Source organism: Zosterops lateralis (genome assembly GCF_965231275.1).
Source record: "Zosterops lateralis genome assembly, chromosome: 6".
Lineage (NCBI taxonomy): Eukaryota > Metazoa > Chordata > Aves > Passeriformes > Zosteropidae > Zosterops > Zosterops lateralis.
This window is the reverse complement of record NC_139761.1, coordinates 26,104,599-26,123,809: the sequence shown is the minus strand read 5'-3', so window position 1 is coordinate 26,123,809 and position 19,211 is coordinate 26,104,599. Positions and strand designations below refer to the sequence as shown.

General features: G+C 37.1%; 1 protein-coding gene across 6 annotated transcripts in view; it reads left to right on the top strand.

Annotated features, from left to right (window-relative positions):
* NPAS3 (neuronal PAS domain protein 3) overlaps window positions 1-19,211 on the top strand; it is a gene marked incomplete at both ends in the record, with an annotated part of 580,623 nt that overhangs the window by 75,157 nt on the left and 486,255 nt on the right. Inside the window, one exon of one of the 6 annotated variants that reach the window (XM_083863224.1) lies at window positions 3,345-3,434. The exons of the other annotated variants lie outside the window; for them this stretch is intronic. Coding sequence (XP_083719350.1) covers window positions 3,345-3,434 — 90 coding nt within the window. The remainder of the gene's footprint in view (window positions 1-3,344; window positions 3,435-19,211) is intronic. 6 annotated transcript variants of the gene reach the window in all.

Here is a 19,211-nt window from a genome sequence, read left to right as displayed (position 1 = left end):
TGTAAATGCAAATCTATTAAATGACAGCTAAAATACTTGGGCCAGAGGGCAAATGCATGTGATGGTGTTTGGCAGATTTTAAATATTTAGAATAAAACCGTAGTTTTTATTCAGCATAAAGGTCCATTTATGGAAATACACTTACTATGCTAAAATAAACCTTAACAATGAGACAAACATTATACAAGAAAAAAAGAATTTTCTTTTCTACCCAATCATTGCTGTAGGTTGCAGTTGGAAATCTGACGTTCACTTTGAAATGTGTTCCGAAGTGTCTCAGGACTGTTTGATTTATCAGGTTAAGCACAACAAGCCCTATTCTGTGCTAACTTAGATGCTATGCAATCTTGATGAAGTCCATGGGATTTTAAGAGATTTACATTGATGTGTTACTTAGCTTGGTGTTGGGGGATATGATTTTTTAATTTTTTCTATTATTATTACTGTTTCAATAGGAAACAGGGAGGGAATAGGTGAGAGTTAAATAACTTGTTAAAGATAATTTTTAGAGAGCATTGGGTAACTGGCTGGGTCCAATAAAGTTCCTAGGATCTTGGTCCTGAAGTGGAATCTAGCTCTGTGCAGTGCAGAGGAAGGCTTGGACCATGACTTACAGTAGCTGCTATGATGTTTATAGAGCCTTATATATTGCTTGATTTATAAACAAAATGCAACCTCTACTCCTCCCACACCTCGATGCTTCCCATTCTCCAAAAAAGTTCCAACCTAATTCTGACTGGATGTAAAGCAGGCTTGTGGTTCACAGTCCAAATATCTGATCTGGCCTTGAATCATAGAATGGCTGAGGATGGAAAGGATCTCTTGCTCAACCCCTCTGGGTTGCAAAAACAATGATCTGCACCTGGTTGCCTAGGATCATATCCAGGTGGGTGTTGACTCTTTCCCTGGTGGAGACTCCACAACATCTTTGTTCCAGTTCTCCATCACCCTTACAGAAAAAAGTCTTTCCTGATGTTCAAATGAAAGAATTAATTTCAATTTAAATTCCAATTTCTCTGTCATCTGAAAAAAGAGCAAAAACCAAACTAACCGAACAAAAGCTGGCTGACAAGTATTTTACACAGGCTTGGTGCAGTGAAATTACTACTTATTTAGGACCTATTTAATCACAAAGGTGTTCAAATCCACATCTTCCACCTTCCGGAAGAATACTATAACCACTTCAGAATAAAAGTTTTCTGGAGTGAGCTGTATTCTGCTGTACTTGTATAACTACTCAAGTAATAGCAATAAACCAGTATTTCTATTCCAGACTCATTTGGCCAAAGAAGTGATTGGGAGAAAGAGCATAATTCTGAAGGCCTGTGATAAGGGCACTCATCTGGGAAGGATTCTGATAGTTTTTGCAAGGATTACTTATGCATTTTTGAATGACTCTTAATGCAACATACTCTCACTGTCTTACTTTGTTTCATCCAATGAATCCTGATTTTTTTTTTTTAATAAGGCTGTTGTTTTAGCAGAAGGAGTTAAAGTCTTGTTTTTGGAGTCTGTAGTAATCTTTGGAGCAGTGGAAGATGTATGTTGGAGAATCTGCTGGCTGAGAGGCACAGAGAGACTTGTTCTCCCATGTCTTTACTGAAGCCATGTAAAAACAGGCATCTCTCATAGTCTTGTATCACAAAGCAAAAACCAAACAAAGAAAAAAAAACCCAAACAAAAAATGGCACCAGGAGTTAAATTTAGGCATTTTGCCAGCCAGTGTGGTGGTGCACTGAAGATTTTGAAGCTTTGAATTTTCTTTGTAGTCATTTCTGTATGACCCAAAGCGACAGGTTTGTGTCTCTCGTGCACGCACAACATAAAGGAAACTCTCTTAGATCTCTTGTACTTGCTGATGTGGTTCCCTGCAGATAGCACTTGTGTTTTAAATCCATTTTTAGATACTTAAATTTCCTTGTCTGGTGTATATGGTACTTAAATGTCTAATTTATAGGCCCCAGGTATCACAATAAGTAAGTCTCTCTGGTAGTGTCTTAATTAGTAAATGCAGGAATATGTCAGAATTCAGATGTGTTTGGTCCTCACAGAGTCATCTCCTCTCTTCTGCCTGTGGGGTCCCATTGGGCAGGAACACTGCTGAGGCCAGCTCAGACCAGGTTTCTGCTTTAAATGACCAAGGAGCCAGGGCTTTAAAGACATGAAATTGTTTGCACTTGACACATTGTAGGTGCAGCCTTGTTGAGGAGGGTCCTCAGTTTCCACAATAGATAAGTTTCCATTTGCTCATAGAGCTTGTAGCTGGAGAATGATACTAATTTTTTTTTCTCAAACCTGCAGTCTCAAATTACTGTTGAAACAATTTAAAAAACCAAGATTAGCTCAGATCTATGTAAACGTTAATACTATAAAATTGATGATAACATAAAATAATTCTCTACTCAGTAGAATTTAAAAAAAAATCATAGCCTAAAATTCTACATTTGAAAAACCTGTAAAATTTCTCAAATAATTTATCCAGACTCCAGTGAAATACCATTAAATTACAAGGAAAAAAGGTATTAATTTGTGGAAGATACAAAAGCATCTAAAATGTGTTTTTATTCCAGAGAAGAGGAAGGAAAAAAAAAAAGAAAATTGGTGGGTACTGTTTTGTGTGCAATTCCCAAGTATATTTTAAAAACAACATTGAATTTTTATAGCCAAATTATATTTTCTGCTAATAGGGAGCTGGGGAGGGATGAATAAGAGAATGATTGACAAATCTTTTAGGGCCTGATTTTACAAGATGCTGCGCACCTCCTGATTGCTGCCAATCACTTTCATTTTCTTTCAGTCGATCTGAGAACATATGGCATTATTCAGATGGTGCTGAGCACCTTCAATCACAGTCCTCATAATACCACAACATCCTCATTCTGTGCAAATGTGAGAATTGCTGTTGACATTTTAAATTGGAGGGTTATTTGGTCTTTGTCTGGACAAACTCCCAGCTGACATAAATGAATATTCTGCCTGAGGAAGGATTGCAACAGTAAACAATAAATAATGAATTTTATAAGCACTATTGTATATATACAAACTATGTGAAATATCAATTTGATTTATAAAATTCCATACCTCTTCCAGTTTTATTCGATGGGAAAAAAAACAAACCACCATTCTTGTGGAGAATTGAAGTTTAGTTTACTCTCAGTGCAAATTTTGAAAAGTGGAAACTGTGGGTGTTATGTGCACAAGGCAGTTGATTTAAAGAGATTAGAAAGACATTTAATTTAAAAATAAAATTTAAAAAATCAATTTCAACATACTGATTTGTCCTGCATTACAGTTACCTGTAGAGATCCTCTAGTCATGTCTATCTGTTTTTGATGCCTCTACAGAATAACTGTCCAGCATCCTCTGCCCAACCAATCAGAATGTAGGAAAATCTACCGATATGACGGAATCTACTGTGAATCTACCTACCAGAAGTATGTTGAAATCTGTGTGAGTCTTGCCTCTAGCTCGTGCATTTAGTGCTCGTGCTCTCCTGCTATTCCGAAATTACACGTGTGTTGAAACTGTGCACTTCTTGTGTGCAAAACCTCTACAGCAGGGACAGAAGTATGTTGTTTAATTCTTTGGGATTGTGCTCTAAAAGCTAAAAAGCAAATAAAAAACCCTAAGACTTTACTAAATCTCTTAGGTATGCTTCTGTACAGTGCAATAAACAAGAGTGTACGCACTAGAAAATCTAGGCAAAATGTATTGCACAGGTGCTTCACATCTTAGGGATTTGAAAGGTGTGTTATGTATAAATTAGCTGTCACTTTTTTTCAGTCATGTAATGGAATGATGAGTTGTAATTTGCATAATCCTTTAAGAAGTCAAATTATACTGTCATGTAGCAGACTTAACATGCTAGCTAGGATTTCATAGCTTTGCAGCTAATTAGTATGTACCTTACAGGACAGTTAAATTGAAGTTGAGTCCTCTTTCTTTGCAGTCATTTGCCTTTGTCCGTTGCCCTAACTGAGCTTGCTTTTGTGTGTAACTCAAGATCATTACTGGTGCTTCTGACAAAAATGCTATTGCTCTGGGCAGGCAAATGCAAAGGGCTTGACTTCTGTTAGTTTTGCAAGCAGTGAAGTTTCTATTTTACTGCAACAAGGATTTAATTATCTATTTCAACATAGAATCGAAGAGTATATATTTGACAGGTGTGTTGCAGATGATTTTGTATTAATATATTGCAAATGAATTATGAATTCTCTGTTGTCTCACTGGATTTTGAAACTGCATTCTGTCACTTAGTGTTTGCTTTTCATGCTTCAGCTATATTCCTGTTTTGTATACCAGTGTTACCATTATCAACCTCTGTATAACATTTCATTTTCCAATAACCCCTTAAATTCTAAAAATTAGTTGTACTTTGCATTAAAACAAAATATTTCTTTGGTAAGGGCAATCACACTCATTACAGTTTTTTAGATCATATTCTCTTATTCCCTCTTCTGATTCTATAACCTGCTGCTTGTTTCCTGAATCTTTTCTCTTAGTAATAGGTGCAACCACATCAGTAAAAGCTGTTACTTGGATGTAAATGAAGACTATCGTTTTGGTTTACAGAAGGGAGAGGAAAAGAGCAATCTAGATTTATCAAAATAATTACAGCATCAGTGTAACTTGGTGAGCCAAAATGAAAATCTGACCTCTTGCTTGGCTTTTTTTTTGTGAATGGCTACTTTTGGTGTGAGATATGACTTATTTCTGATTTACGTAGATAAATACTTTCTGGACTTTTTGAATTTTTCGTGGCTTTTCCCTTCTATCTCTCTAAATAATAGTAGTGTCCAGGGTAACTGAAGCAGTCTACACGTAATATGATTTTAAATGTCACCACAGAACTTAATTTTAGTGGTTTTGCTTCTCTTGTAAATTCAGTAAGCATAAAAATATATTCATTTATTTAAACGTATGAAACAGATTTGTTGTGCAATATTTATATCAGTTTTTAGAACAACTTCAAGATTTCGAAACTTTGGAAATAAGAAAACTTGGCACAGTTTGCCGTGAGTGTTAAATACGGTGATGGCTTCACTCTGAATGCTGCAATATAGCTGATTATCTTGATTTTGTTTTTTTTAAATTAGATATAATTTATAGTCAGTATACTTAAATCCAGCTAGCTGTGATGCCCACAAAATGAAATAATTGATCCTCCTTCGCAATTGAAAATAAAAATTTGAAAAAAAGTTATTTTGCCAAAAAAAGGGCAAAATCCAAAAATCAGACTGGCTGTGAAACAATGTTGATTCTGATATGTTTTGTCATTCCTGAAATGTGAATTATGCAGTATTATAGCCCAGTTCATCTTGCTTGTAAAAAACATGGATTTTTTTGGGAAGCTAACAGCTAGATCTTTCTGGAGAAATATAGAGTCCTTTTTGACTGAAATTTTCTCTTGGTTCTACTTCCACATTAAGGTCTCTCAGGCATTCTTTCTGTCTTCTTCTCAATGGATGTTTTTGGTAATTTATTACTGTAGTAATTTATTTCTAAAAATATAACAAGTTGGTGAAAAGTGCTCACTAATAAAGACAAAAAAAAAAATCAAACTATTTTCATTATACTTTGAAAGCCTTTAGTGTTTCAAAACACGTGAATATTTGGTACTAGATGTTCATGTGCATCTCATGTGCTCAGTCTCTCCCCTGATTAGGTTGGGGAAGGAAGAATGGATCTAAAAATGCCAGTAGCTGTTACTGGAAATGGCTGTGTAACTCCTTTCTCATGCAGGATGATTTTTGGGCTGGGATCAAAACAGCAAATTGCTTTATTCCGGAAGCTAAGGGAGTTTTAAGGGCTGGCCAGACAGATCAGGACAGCACAGAGAATCATGGATTTTGGAGCTTGACTTCTTTCCCTCTAGTCATTTTAAAATTAAAAGAGGTATTATGCAGGGAGCCTACTCTGGACTTATGCTTAAGCATGTACCTGCTAAAAGTATTTTGTGTAAAGCTACTTAGCTGTTGAAATCAAGATATTCTGATCCTTTCTGTAAAAATTTTAAAGGATCATACCATGAACTTTTATGCCAAAAATACTTTTCAGAAAACCTTTGGGAGGTAACATTTATAAACAATTTTTAGTGCTAATGAATACTGGAAATAACCATTTGTAAAAGTATGGATTAGTAAATACATTCTAGTACACTATTAAAAAAAAATCACAGGTTTTTGCGGCGGAAGTTCTTGAGGAGCTGGCCTAATGGTTATGTTAGCTAATATATATGAAATGGACAAAAATAGTAAATGTTCTTATACAGATTCCTCTCGACTCTTTATGATATTCTTGCAACTGAGTTGCTGCTGCTGGATCCCTCTCTTGGAATGAAGTGGAACATACAATTTCAAAAGATGGTGGCAAAAGACAACAGATTCCTCCTCTCCTAAATTGTCGCCCACCTTGGTTGCCATACGTCTGCTAAACATGTAAACATGCTCTTTAAAAAGTAAGCTTCAAAATCATTACAAGTAATTTCTATGTTCACAAGTGGTAGGGATTTGTCTCAAGCTATGGAGGTAAAACCAGAGGCCTATCAGTTACTGACCTGGAATACAGATGTCTATCAACTCCTGAATATTTCCTTTTTTCTCTTCCAGTCTCCCCAGCTGTAGCAACGTATAATATGGTATTATCACATAATAAGATATTATGTCCAGGCTCTTCTTTTCTGATGTCAAACAAAATTGACAACAAAAAGATATATTTCTAGTTCAGTTCTAACTAATTCGTTATAACCAAACTGCCAAGGTTTTTCCCTCTGCCCAGACTGAAAAAGCTTTCTTCTGTTTGCTCAGACACTCCTGGTTTGTACTCTTTGTTGCCTTTGTGGAGTGTCAGACAGTGAACAAAAAGCATGGGTAGATGATTTCCAAAGACAGCTGAAGAGGAGCAGAGCTACTAGCCCATGCTCTTTTTTATTTGTTGTTAAATTACAAAGAATACTGGCATGTCAAAAAAGAGTAGTTTTGCTTGTCTGCGGGGGACCTGTTGAATACAAGCAGAGGATATTTCAGGGTTTTTTTGTTCTCAGCCTGGAAGTCACTTCACAAAATGACCCTTCAGGGTAGTGGCTGTTGTGTGTTATCTCCCAAGCAAGGGTGGAGGAATCATCTCTGCCTTACTTTGTTCTGTCTACATTAAGGAGACTTAAAGGTCATGTCTCTCTTCAGGAATATAGAGAACAGGGAAGAGTTCTACAGAAAGCTATTTCTTCTGAAATCAAGAGCATGGAATAAAGATGTAAGGAAAACACCTAGTTCATTTAAATCCCACAAATACAGCTATGGTCTTATTAGCTCTTTTTATTTCTCAGTTAAGTTAGTGAAATGAATATAGAAAGAAGGCTCAGTGATTTCAGTCTAAGGGGAGCAACCTTTCCTGGAACATGTAGCTTGGTTACACACACGTTTTCATCCTGAGCCTGTAAATGCTCAAAATGTCCAAACTTGATAGACCAAAGTAAGCTTTTGTCAGACTCCATATTAAATCAAACACATAAATATTTCTACAAATGAGAAAAAGAACTGCAAGCCTAAGCTAGTCCATTCAGCCTTTAAAGGCTTGGATTTGGATTTATGTATTTATCAGATTGATAAAACAAAAGCAGGATTGGTTTGCCTACATGAGAAATCTAATGGCCATATTAGTCAACACAAATAAGAATATAAACCTTTTAACAGGCTCACCTGGGGTTTCTAGTGAGGGAATTCAACTGGGTGCAGAAGGTGGGAAGATGGGTGCTTGAAGTGGTCTGCAGTGCGCATCATCACATTAACGTGGACAAAGCTGTAAAAACCCTGCAGAAGAGGAGCTAGTGGTTCCAAATGGAGAGCCATGTCTTTGTGAAAGTGGGTAAAACCCCCAGCTGGTCCCCTGGCAGCTGGGCCTGCTGGATCAGGTCAGTATAGTCATTTAAGCCACATAGAAAGGCTCTGATGATGGCTGAGTAGTTGCTATTTTTCTCCATCTTGTTTCTTAGTTGTGGTGCTGCACATAAATTGCTTTAGAAAGACATAAGAATTTTTAGACATTTTGTTTGTATATTCTGACTCATCTGAAGCTATATAGCTAAGTAAAAGATACGATAGTTTTAAACAATTATTTTAGCTCCAGGAAAAACATAGAAGATATAAGACAACAGGACTATTATTCAGGCTAAAGCTGTAGGGTACATGAGCATTTTTTCCAACGATGGCTTCAGGATCCCATGTTTTAGGGCTCAACTTAAGAGAGAACAGTTGAAGAAGCTGCTGTTTAGATTGCTCTGCTCTAGTAAAACAGGAAGGAGAGGCCACATCTTCTTCCACAGTGGATTTCACTTTGTAGCAATGTCCCATCTCTTCACAGCTTGATTTTACTTCTCACAATGTGAATAGGTGTATTTGAAGAAGATTCTAGCTATCCCCTCTTCATAAATTTGACCTCTCAGAAAATACTGAAAGCTTATAAGCCAATTCATTCTCTATCAGCAAAAGCAGAGAAGCCATTGCTATACTTGTGTGACAGGCTTTTAACATAAGTGACCTGATCCTTACAGCCTCAGTGTGAAGCTGCCTGGGAAAACTTTATCCTTGTTACCACTGCCTATGTTTGCTCTTGCCTTTGTGTAGCATTGAGTATATCTGTGGGCTGTCTGTTCAGAGGTGTTCTAGAGATCTTTTGCAGGAAGAGAAAAGGTGTTATTAACCAAATTTAAAACACATTCAAAAGTAAGCCAATGTCTCCCTTACACACAAGACATGAGTGGGCTTTCTCTGGGTAAGAAGTGAGATTAGCTGTGGTACTTTAAAATGATTAATGATCAGTGGCTAGTATTAACTTGAACCTCTAATCCTTGGATGATTGGAGCATTTGAGAAGACAGCACTCAAAAAATATAATTTTTTAGTAACAGAAATTTTGTTGTATTTCACAGGGGTTTTTTAAGGTTTTTTTTAATGGTGTGGTTTTGTATTGTTTTGTTCTGGTTGTTTTTTCTTTTTTTCACAAGTCATATTACTGGTTTCAGAAATGGAAAGATCAATTCAAATTATCTGTGACTGAGCTATTCTGTGTATTCAGCAAGGTTTCACTTTTCCCATGCTCTTTCTGTAATTCGCTGCTTTGCACAAATACAGAAGCATTAATACCAAATATATCCAAAACATGACTTGGGAAAGGAGTGAGTATTTGGCTTATTGACAGCTTAAATGATCATTCCATAACTTGGGAATGGGGAAATAATTGTCCCACAAATATAAGGAGCTAGCTAAATGCCTGCTGTAAAGCTGAAACAAGTGGCAGGAGTTGTGGTAACAAAGCTGTCCTGGAGCATTTTAGGTATGCTTTTGAATGATAGACTTCCAACTTTTTGTCTTAATCTGCTTTAAAATAACAATATAAAATACTGACATAGTCTTACAACTTCTGCTTCTTTTTAGAAGGAAAATACTGATTATAAATACTTCAGATGAAAGAAAATCCTGTTTCTCTTTAGATGAACAGTACTTACTATTAGTTTGGTTACCTTATTTTCTGTCTGAATTTTTCTAATTTTATATAGCAGAAGCATGCAAAATCCAGCATTAAGAAGCTGAAAAGTTCTCCTTTAATATTCATGATGCTTCTCATTTCCTCCCACCCCTCCATTTAAATATCTGTAGACAGTAAACGAGTAATCATTTATCCTCCTCTTTGACACAGGTTTCTCATTTTTAGCAAGGCAAGTTTTCCAGAATTTGAATGCTTCTTGTAGCTGATAAAGGCTTTTTAGTTTGAATACTAGTATAGTCCTTTAGTTATTCCTGTGGTAATGCTTGGGGATCACAGATATAAACTAGAACCATGTTACATGCTGTTTGAAATAGAAAGATTCTCTGTCTCAACATCAGTAGTGATTTATATAATCTTTTCCTATTGCTACTCCATGTTTACTTCCTTGTACATCAAAGGATCTTTTTCACTGCTCTAGCCAGGGTATTGCACTGTAGGCTAATATTAATTTGGTTATCCACTATCATCCATATGCTTCCTTCTAGCTTATTATATTGTCTTTGGAATATGTGCTCTTAGTTATGAGATAGACAGCTTTGTGCTCAGCTGTGTTAAAACACATCTTATTCAGGTGAGCCCAGGCTGCCATGCAATCTGTGGAACTGACAACTCCCCGCTATTTACCATTTTATTATCTTTTGTGTCATCTGCAAATTTTACTGGGAAGGATTTCATGTTTTCTTTCATATCACTGATTTATTCTCCTGCACAGGTACTCCATAGGGAATAAAGGGCTCATGGAGTTCTTTCCCTGCACGGAGTACTTGGGGTAGATCTAATCCATATATCAGAGCTGCTGGTTCATAATGTCTGGGAGCAGATTAGGGCTGCCGGCACTGATGAGTTGCAACCAGGCAGGGGCAGTGAGTCATGAGCACACTCTTTACTTGCAGCAGTATGAGATGGCTGCAGCCTTCTTTCAACTTAATGTGAGCTTGTTTCGCATAGTGACGTTGTTGAAATACAGAGAGACAATTCTCCTTTGAAAATTTGTGTGTTTGTAGTGATGGCTACAAGTGAATTCCCCCCTTTTTTTTTTTTTTTTTTTTTTTTTTTTTTTTTTTTTTTTAAGCTGTTTCTGGAAACAAAGCTAGATTATTTGTAAATGGTTAGCAGATTTAGTGACTGTGTTTATCTAAATAGAAGAGCAAATAGGTAGATAGGTAGTGTTTGGAAACCCTAAAATCTTTTACATTAGTTTGCTTCCTTAACAAGTTATTTTAAATTTATTTTTCAAATGATGCTTTTGTTTAGAAATATATGTTTTTCGGATGACTAGAAGATTAAATGATGAAATTGGCAAGCATAAGGCTTTATTGAAAAAAAGTTCAGAGTTTACAGAAAATGGACCTTTTGGTTAACATTTCTTTCCTCATTTCTTTCCACTTCCCAAAATGGGAACCACAAAATCATGCTCTATATATTGGGGTTTTTATTTGGCTACTTAGAAGCCCTTCACAGCGCTGATCTTGCCTTATTTTATGTTGTTATTTAACAATCAATGAATTCTTCTACCTGGCCATAGGGTTTTATGATGCAAAAGTGACACAGCTCTTGTTTCACATCCAGCCATATTGCTAATTTTGAACTTATTTATAAAGAAACTATTATCTTAAACACACTAAAATTACATTATGATAGTGATACCTATAGTCAGTTTAAAGTATTAAATGCTGATTTGCTTTCCCTTTAAGACAAATAGTGCTCCAATTAAAACGTGAAAATTTAGCAAAGTCTGCAGCATGTCAAATTGGTATACAGAAAACAAGATTTGCATTGCATTCTGTGAAATTTTACTTTTGTTGTTATACAATATTAATCAGGTGTTTATGGGCTTAAAAGTTCTATGTGCACACTCGCACATGTACATATATGCACACACATAGAATACATACTTTTGAAAAGAAAGAAAATTTGATAATTTTAAAGAAAAACACAATGAAGCATAAAGCATACTTCTAAGTGCCATAGGCAGGTGATAATTTTTAGTTGTTTTAGCAATGAAGTGATTCTCTATTACTGTTCCAAAAAGGTAACAAAAAATACTCCAACCCAACCTCAAAACAACAAATAACAAGAAAACCACTGTTCTATATGAACTAAAAATTATATAATTAAGATTTGCCGATAATTTCTGTTAAATAGGGAATAAATTTCTTGTGGATACCAAACAAAAAATTTGGTCAACAAAAAGGAAAGACGTAGTCTGTCACACTTAAAATTTTCTGCACATTGAGCAACACGAGACCCAAGAAAGGAGGTACCTTTGCCTGTTGTAGTCGCGCTGAACTTCATCTTACAGTTTCATAAGCGATGTTGGGTCTGTGCCATCTTTGAGATTACAGACTGTGATGCAGAGTAGTTTAAGATGCTGTATCATGTACCATTTAATCAGGCTGCACTACTTAGAGTATGTGTTGTGTACTGGGAATAATTTGCGTGCAGTCTTTCCAGCTGCATCTATATAAAAGGTGAAATTCCCCTACCTCTGCACAAAAGTCAGCTAAATGGACTGTGGGGAATGGAGCAGCAGTTGAATGAATTAATTTCATGTAGCTGTCCGTAGCTAGCTGTGACACTGCAGTGTGTTTCCTCCACAGCTGACTCACAGCCAGGATCCGTACACATTTTTGTGCAGCTCTTGTGCCACTGAATTTCAATACATTGATCAATTATCTCCTTCCCTAGAAGTGTCCTGTACAGTTTTCCACCCTCTTGCTAAATTCCAGTGACTCATTTACTGCCTGCGGCAGTAGTCCTGCAAGACTTGTGACTGCACTGGACTTTGTTAATTATGATTATTACTTTTGCTATCTCTAAGGTCATTGGAGTGTTAGGAGAGGCTGCTGTGTCACTGTCACCTTCTGCATATCCTTTCATGTAAGCCACTGTACACCCTGCTTTACATGGCTGGAAGAGAGGGGATGTTGTGCAGCTCCCTTTTCCTCTGTAGAAAAATCTGTCATTTCTGGGAATGCTCTCCACTGGCAATTCCCAGTGAAGAACATATAGATAGTCCAGGGACAGAGTGCAGAGATTTCCAAGCTGTAAAAGACTTTGTGTAACCAGACTGGAGGGTGCAATGAGTTTGGCAGCCTGGTAGTCCTGGGGCTGTCTGGAAGCATCACAGGGTTGCAGACACACTGTGCACTGGGCTGTACACCTGTCACTGTGTAATCAGTGAGCAGTACTCATCAGTGGATTGGTTGTAACTTGCTTTGGTACAGCATGTACCATTACTTTGTCTAACAGTATTTTTTTTACATCAAGAATGCTGCTGCGCTCCATATATTGAGCTAGATGTTATACTAGAAAGGGCATTCATATTTTGCTAACTTGGCAGATTGAATGGGTTTTGTAATTCAGTAGGTACAGAGGGAAATACTGAACTAAGATTAAGAGCAGAATGCAAGCCAAGTCTATAGTATATTTTGGTATAGCTTGATCAATTGGAGCTATCTAAGTGATGTAGTATCCCACTTGGACAAAGATCCATCAGCAGAAACCTCTACACATATACTATTTTACTTGCAAAACTGTTCTTTTACTGATATTGCTTGTTTTGCTAAAAAGTGATGACTTTCCTGTATGAGTCTAAAGCTGATCTTTGCTGATATAGCTGATTACATGCTTAGTGCTTTGCCACAGTGGTGTACCAAGATTGCTCTATTGGCAAAATGCTTCTAATGCTGACCTCATCTGATTTTAGTAATTCACTATTCTTGATTTCAGAGCTCAACAAAATAAGACTCCTATTGTAGAATTTGAAGGGACATTAGTTGCTCCTCGACTCTGTAGTGAATAATCATTGGGATAAAGAGACTCAAGAGCTGTACTGCATTTAAAAATCAATCCTATTTTTCATAATATAATTAAATTTTTTGTCGTTTCAGATGCTCTTGTTGTAGACTTGTATTAAGGGTGAGAAACCTAATCATCTGAGTTGCTTGACATATTTGACATATTTTACTTATTTCAGTTTTGGTCTCCATAGAATCCAATGCTGTCATTTGCCTGATTGTGACAGTGCTAAATCTCACATGGTTGATCTCCTCTGCCTTGAAATCAAATGATGTAAACAAAAACTTTCCAAAGGTATTCTGATCTTTTCCACCCCCTCACAATCTCTCAACCAATAGTGCAGTGAAAAGCCTGGCAATCAGAATCTAGTCAGGCACAATGCCTTGCTGTGTGCTTTGGGCAACACCTAGATCTTATGCGTAAGGGAGCATTTTATGGTTATCATAGCAGGAGGCCTTCTTGCTTCCTGGGGCAGCAGCTTTTAGAGCTGCTGCATTGCTGCTTGATTACTGGTGATGGTTATGTTACATGCTGGACCCAGCGTGACTGAGACAGTTCTGATTCATATCACTCTGGGGAGCATCAGGCATGTATCCAGACCATGCATCAGCATCAGTGGTGACTGTGGCATTGAAATTGCTGGAAAAGGCATGGAATCAGATAATCATCCATAAAGTAGTACTACTGAATAGCTGTGAAGTTCACAGCTGGTAGATTTGTATCTTATGGGATTGTGGTACTGTGTAATAGGTGAAAGCTCTTAAATTTATTAAACAGGTTAGGGCAACTTCATTAGATAGGGATTTTTCCATTGTTGATGTTGACTTATTTTTACCTCAGCTCCTCACTAAGTACACTCGAAAGTTATAAAATAGATTTTGTGTTGTGTCAAAAGAAGAGTTAATCAACCGCTCCAGGTCTAGGTTGTATTTTGAAGGTTAAACTGAAATCTAATTGTTGACATCATCACTAATGGAATGAAGTACATTCAAAAATGTGGAAAATTACATTAACTTTCCTGAATTTTCTACACTCCAAATTTTTCAGTTTCTCTTGCTTAGATATTTTGATGCATTCCTGCAGCAATGCCTCTTTCACAAGAATAAAACTAGTCCTAGCAATGAACTATTCATCCTTCCTCCTAGTTTACACCAGATACAATCTATTTTAGGTTGAAACCAAGGGATAGATTGTCCGCCTTAATTCAAGGGAGACTCTGCTCTTAGAATCTTTTAAGAATCTACAAGAAGTGGGATTAAGTATCATCTTGTACAGATATTTAGAGAATTTTATATATGGGAACTGGCTGACTCTTCAATGCATTGGCTTTTATAAGTCCCCTTTTCCTCAGGAACAGTTTAAGGAGGCTGTGACCGTCTCGGAGCTTCCAGGCTTGTAGAGCCTCCTGAGCTGAGTGCTTTTCAAAGGATAATTAGCCCTGGCCAAACAGACCCTGCAAATAACTGTATGGGGACTTGGTGGCACAGCAGCAACATGTTCACAGTTGCAAGTGGGAGTTTTGTTGTTTTACTTGCTGCTGGAGAACACCACAGTCCTGATGCGTGTGGTCTCACTCCTGAATGGTGATGAGCACTCTCTCCGTGTACTGTCAGGATGTTTGCAATAAGCTGGAATGTAGCAGAAAAATGCTGTTCAATGTCAGGCTCTGCAGAGGGGAAGTTGGGCTTTACAAGGGCTCCTCTGCTCTCAGAGTTGATGCTCTGTCTGTTCCAAGTCCACCTGCTGTAAGACATACCTCTTTACAGATACATATTTGATAAGGTATTGGTGATTTGGTGAAATATAGTAAAATTCATTTTGGTATGTAGCCTCTTCTAGGTTAATATTGTTTTAACTTTTCCCATGTTCTTGTCTAAGACTAGCATATAAATCTTAAAGTAAATAAGTTATCCTTACTGATAGTTATCCTGTCTCCTGTTTGTACCCACAATACAATATTTATGATTTTGTATTTTAACTTGCTTTGATTACTCTTATGTGTAGGTATTTTTGATTGACAAACAACTAAATTCAGTTTGGATTACCAAATCCAATGTATGCAAATATCAGCCCTTTATTGCTATGTTTAAGCAAAATTTTACATCTGCATTAGAATGAAAAACATAGTTTGAGTTGATACAGGTGTTGCATATTGCATGAAGGTAGCAAGATGACATTAAGAACAGAAAGTTATTTTATTTTAGGCCAAATGCAGTAGTAACTATAAACTAGAATTAACTATTTCCTTCCCTCCCTTCATGCTTACGTTTTAATACTGAAATTCTCTCACCACTAACCTATATTACTAAATATTCATTGCAATCCCCCTATCTTCCTCTGTACTGCTTGTACTAAGCGTTCCTTAACCTCCAGCCCTAGAAAAATGGATACATTCTTTGTTGGGGCTGGGATATCTCTCTGTAGAGCTTTAGGGAGTGCCTGCTTGGGTAGATTGGTGCCTGGTAGTGGTTTTAATGTACTGGTCACTTCCTACAATGTTTCTCCTGGCTTGAGGCTTGTGTTCAGGAGACCACAGTATGCATTCCAAATAACACTGCAAACAGTCTCTGCCAGGCAAAACAGGTAAATATAATGAAATGGGAAGATAATTGGGGAACTGTTCAATGTAATTTGATTATTGTCTCAGATGCAAGGGACCCAAAAATACTACTTAAAACATAAATACTGGTGTTACGTTGTTTATTATATGGTAGTGAACAATTCTCTCAATAAATATATGAAAATTTAGGTCAGAGTTGTAATTTTTTACCACACTGGTGAAAAAAAAATTTGTGGTAGAATGAACTATTGTGCTATTGCTTACAGATCTTTTTTGGCAAGTGGTTTTTCAATGGTGTTTCTGAAAACAGATTTAGAAAGTGAAAATCATGCTGGTTTTTTATCCTCGTTTTAGTCAGATGAAAAATATGCCCTTGATTTGTATATGTATGACACAATTTTCTCTAAACATGCTCTGCTGTGTGATATCAGTTTTTGTAAGTGTGCAGCGCATGTTTTTTCTCTGAGCCCTTTTATTAACCCCTTTCCCCATATACCCAGCATCTTTCAATAACTGTTAAGAAAAATGTATGAACACCTTGAGTAATTTTTTTTCTGCCATTTAAAGTCTTCCATGTCCTTAAACCCCAACAGTCTGCTTTCTCTCTTAGTAATATTTCTTGAAAACAAAAAGCACTGCTACACTTACACTTTTTAGTTCCTACCAGAATAATTGGGTGACTTTTCCAGAAATTCTTTTTGCAAATTGTCAGAGGAATATTTGATTTAATACAAATTCAATAAGATCTATCTTCCTTGAGATGACTAGGTCTTTATTAGATAGTTAAAGGTAATAGCAGCTACTATTTCAGTTGCCATAAGACTGGCCTCCTATTTGCCTTTTGTCTTGCATAGTCACTAATTCCTGGGTGGATAAAATCCTATCAAGTTGGAACAGTAGCATTTTACCTATTTTGCCAACTCTCTCTTTCCCTAGCTATTTGTCATAATACAGTTAAAATAAGGCTGTATAAAATATCTGTAGTATGTTCATCAAAGAATGTTTGTGATGGAAGGCAGTTCACTGTTTGCAATTTAGAAATTCAGTGTAAAAAACTAGGTATTTAGGATGAGTACCGTCTGGATATGTAGGTGGATCATCATTTCATGGTGTAACTTGCACTGCATGGCTAATTCTGTCTGCAGACTTGTGAGTTTGGTTGTCACACTGGTGTGCACATATATCTTTATTCAGGGACACGCAAACACGTATGACAGAAGTTAAATCATTCCTATTTGATTCATAGCTTGCCTAGACAATGAGAACTCAGAAGAGCAGGAAAAACATCTGTTAATTCCAATTCTTTAAAACTATAGAGCCAGAGACACTGGCTTGGACTTGAGAGGATTGAATGGGTAACATGCTTTCTGAGACAAATGAAACTTGTGCAAGGTACAGGGGTGTGGGGGTGCTGGAAGCAACACAGGGGCAGGGTTCCTGGTTAGCTGCAAGTCAGCCAAAGCAGAAGAAATGTGGCTGAAAAGAATAGCACAGGCAGTGGCTGACTGCTGTGTTGGTGAGGGGACAGAGCAGGTGTGGACAGTCCTGTGGTTCTCAAAGGATCCTGCTTGGCATTCCATCAGTTCTCATGGGTGACAGGGAAACTTAAGAACTGTATTGTTCAGTCTTCTGTGCTAGGAAAGTAAAGGATACTTTGGAACAAATGGAAAAATCTGTATATCTTTTGCTTCAACTTCTGTGTATACTGGAAAGGACAAGGTCAAAACTATAGGGGTTCATGGTCTTTGCTTCTGCTCCTGACAGCTGGAGAACAAGGCTTGCATTGTCTTACAGGAATAGAATAGTCTGTTGTGGAGGGGGAACTAGGAAGGTTCATGCCTGGTCATTATTCCAGAAAAATCACGAAAGAAAATAATAGTCTTCTCAAAGTAGCGGACACTTAAAAGCCTGTGGATGTAGTGAAACCCAAACACAATACCTGGATGGGTGGTAAGGAGTCTTCCGTGGCTGCTATGGTGTTATGGATCAGATGAAAGATATTTTGTGTGCCAGCTTACTGTTAGGATTTTACAGATTGGTCAGATACACTGAAGATGTACTGACTGCAGTTTTAACATTTCTGGTAAACAAAACAAGGCCTCTGAGTTCCATATTCATCTAGAAATCGCTTATGGTGAGATTTTACTGCTCAATGCAAGTAGCTAATTGCATTCTCATTTGCAGAGTCAATCAGGACGCAGCAGAGGAGCACTTGGTTAAAACACTTAAGTGCCCTTTCTATAACAACAAATGAAACACTGTTTTGTGGCTTCTCTGGATTTTTGAGATTTTTCCTGTGGGCTTTTCTGGACTTCTTTTGGGTGAAGAAAGGCTTCCTCATGTAGTGCAGTTTTCTTCTGTCCTGGGCAGAAAAAAAGTAGGTGTTTTAATGGCAAAAATATTCAAATCTGATCCAAGACTATCACTTGTTGTTATTAGTTGGTTTTAAACACTCAGCTTACCTGTGTTTACTGCTGAATGGTCGTGGTTGGTTTTTGATTCAATATACTGTGATTCTGATAAAACTTCATTGTCTGGTTAGTGGCTAAAATCAGTTTATGATCTAAAGGCAGAATATTTGATTGATTTAAAATTTGGAATATCAGAAACACAAAGGAAGGGAAATCAGCGTTTTGTGACCTCAAAATTTGGGTCCTAGATTTATACTATGGTATACTGAAAAATGTGTAGAGTTGTCAGATTTAGACAGTGCATTTTCTTCTTTTTCATTCAAACATTTTCGGAAAGGATGATATAATTTTTTTTTTTTTTTTTTAATGTTGTCTTTCTAGACTTTCATTTTAGTATTCTGCCTATTATTGTATAATTAGTGTTCTTTCATTCTTTCGTCTCAGGAACATGTCCTGACTGCTTTTATCTGCCCATATTATGTCAGAGTCCTCCAGCCAGACAGATCTCCTGATGGTACATGTATCTCTCCAGGTCACACATTGCTAGGAGTGTCTGATGCCTCTTCAGGAGGCTGGGGCCAACAAACAGTTCTTTTGCTCTGAGGGAGGAGCTTTATCACCAGGTGAAGGAGTTGCAGGAAGAAGTGAGGTTACACAGTACTCAAGTGACCGAATGAGAGAGACCTATTATTTTCAGAGCTGCTACTCTAAAAATAATAGGACTGTCAGGAATCTCAGGGGTCTTGAACCTGCATGGTAGTGGAGAAGCAGATGGGCTCAGAGCCCTGCAAGGGTGCTCACTCAAAGGACTTTTAGCCCAGGGACTGTTAAATGTGAAGGCTGGAAGCAGGTCATGCATGTACCAGGAAGGAGGTTCCTCCTCCTCAGAATTTGACA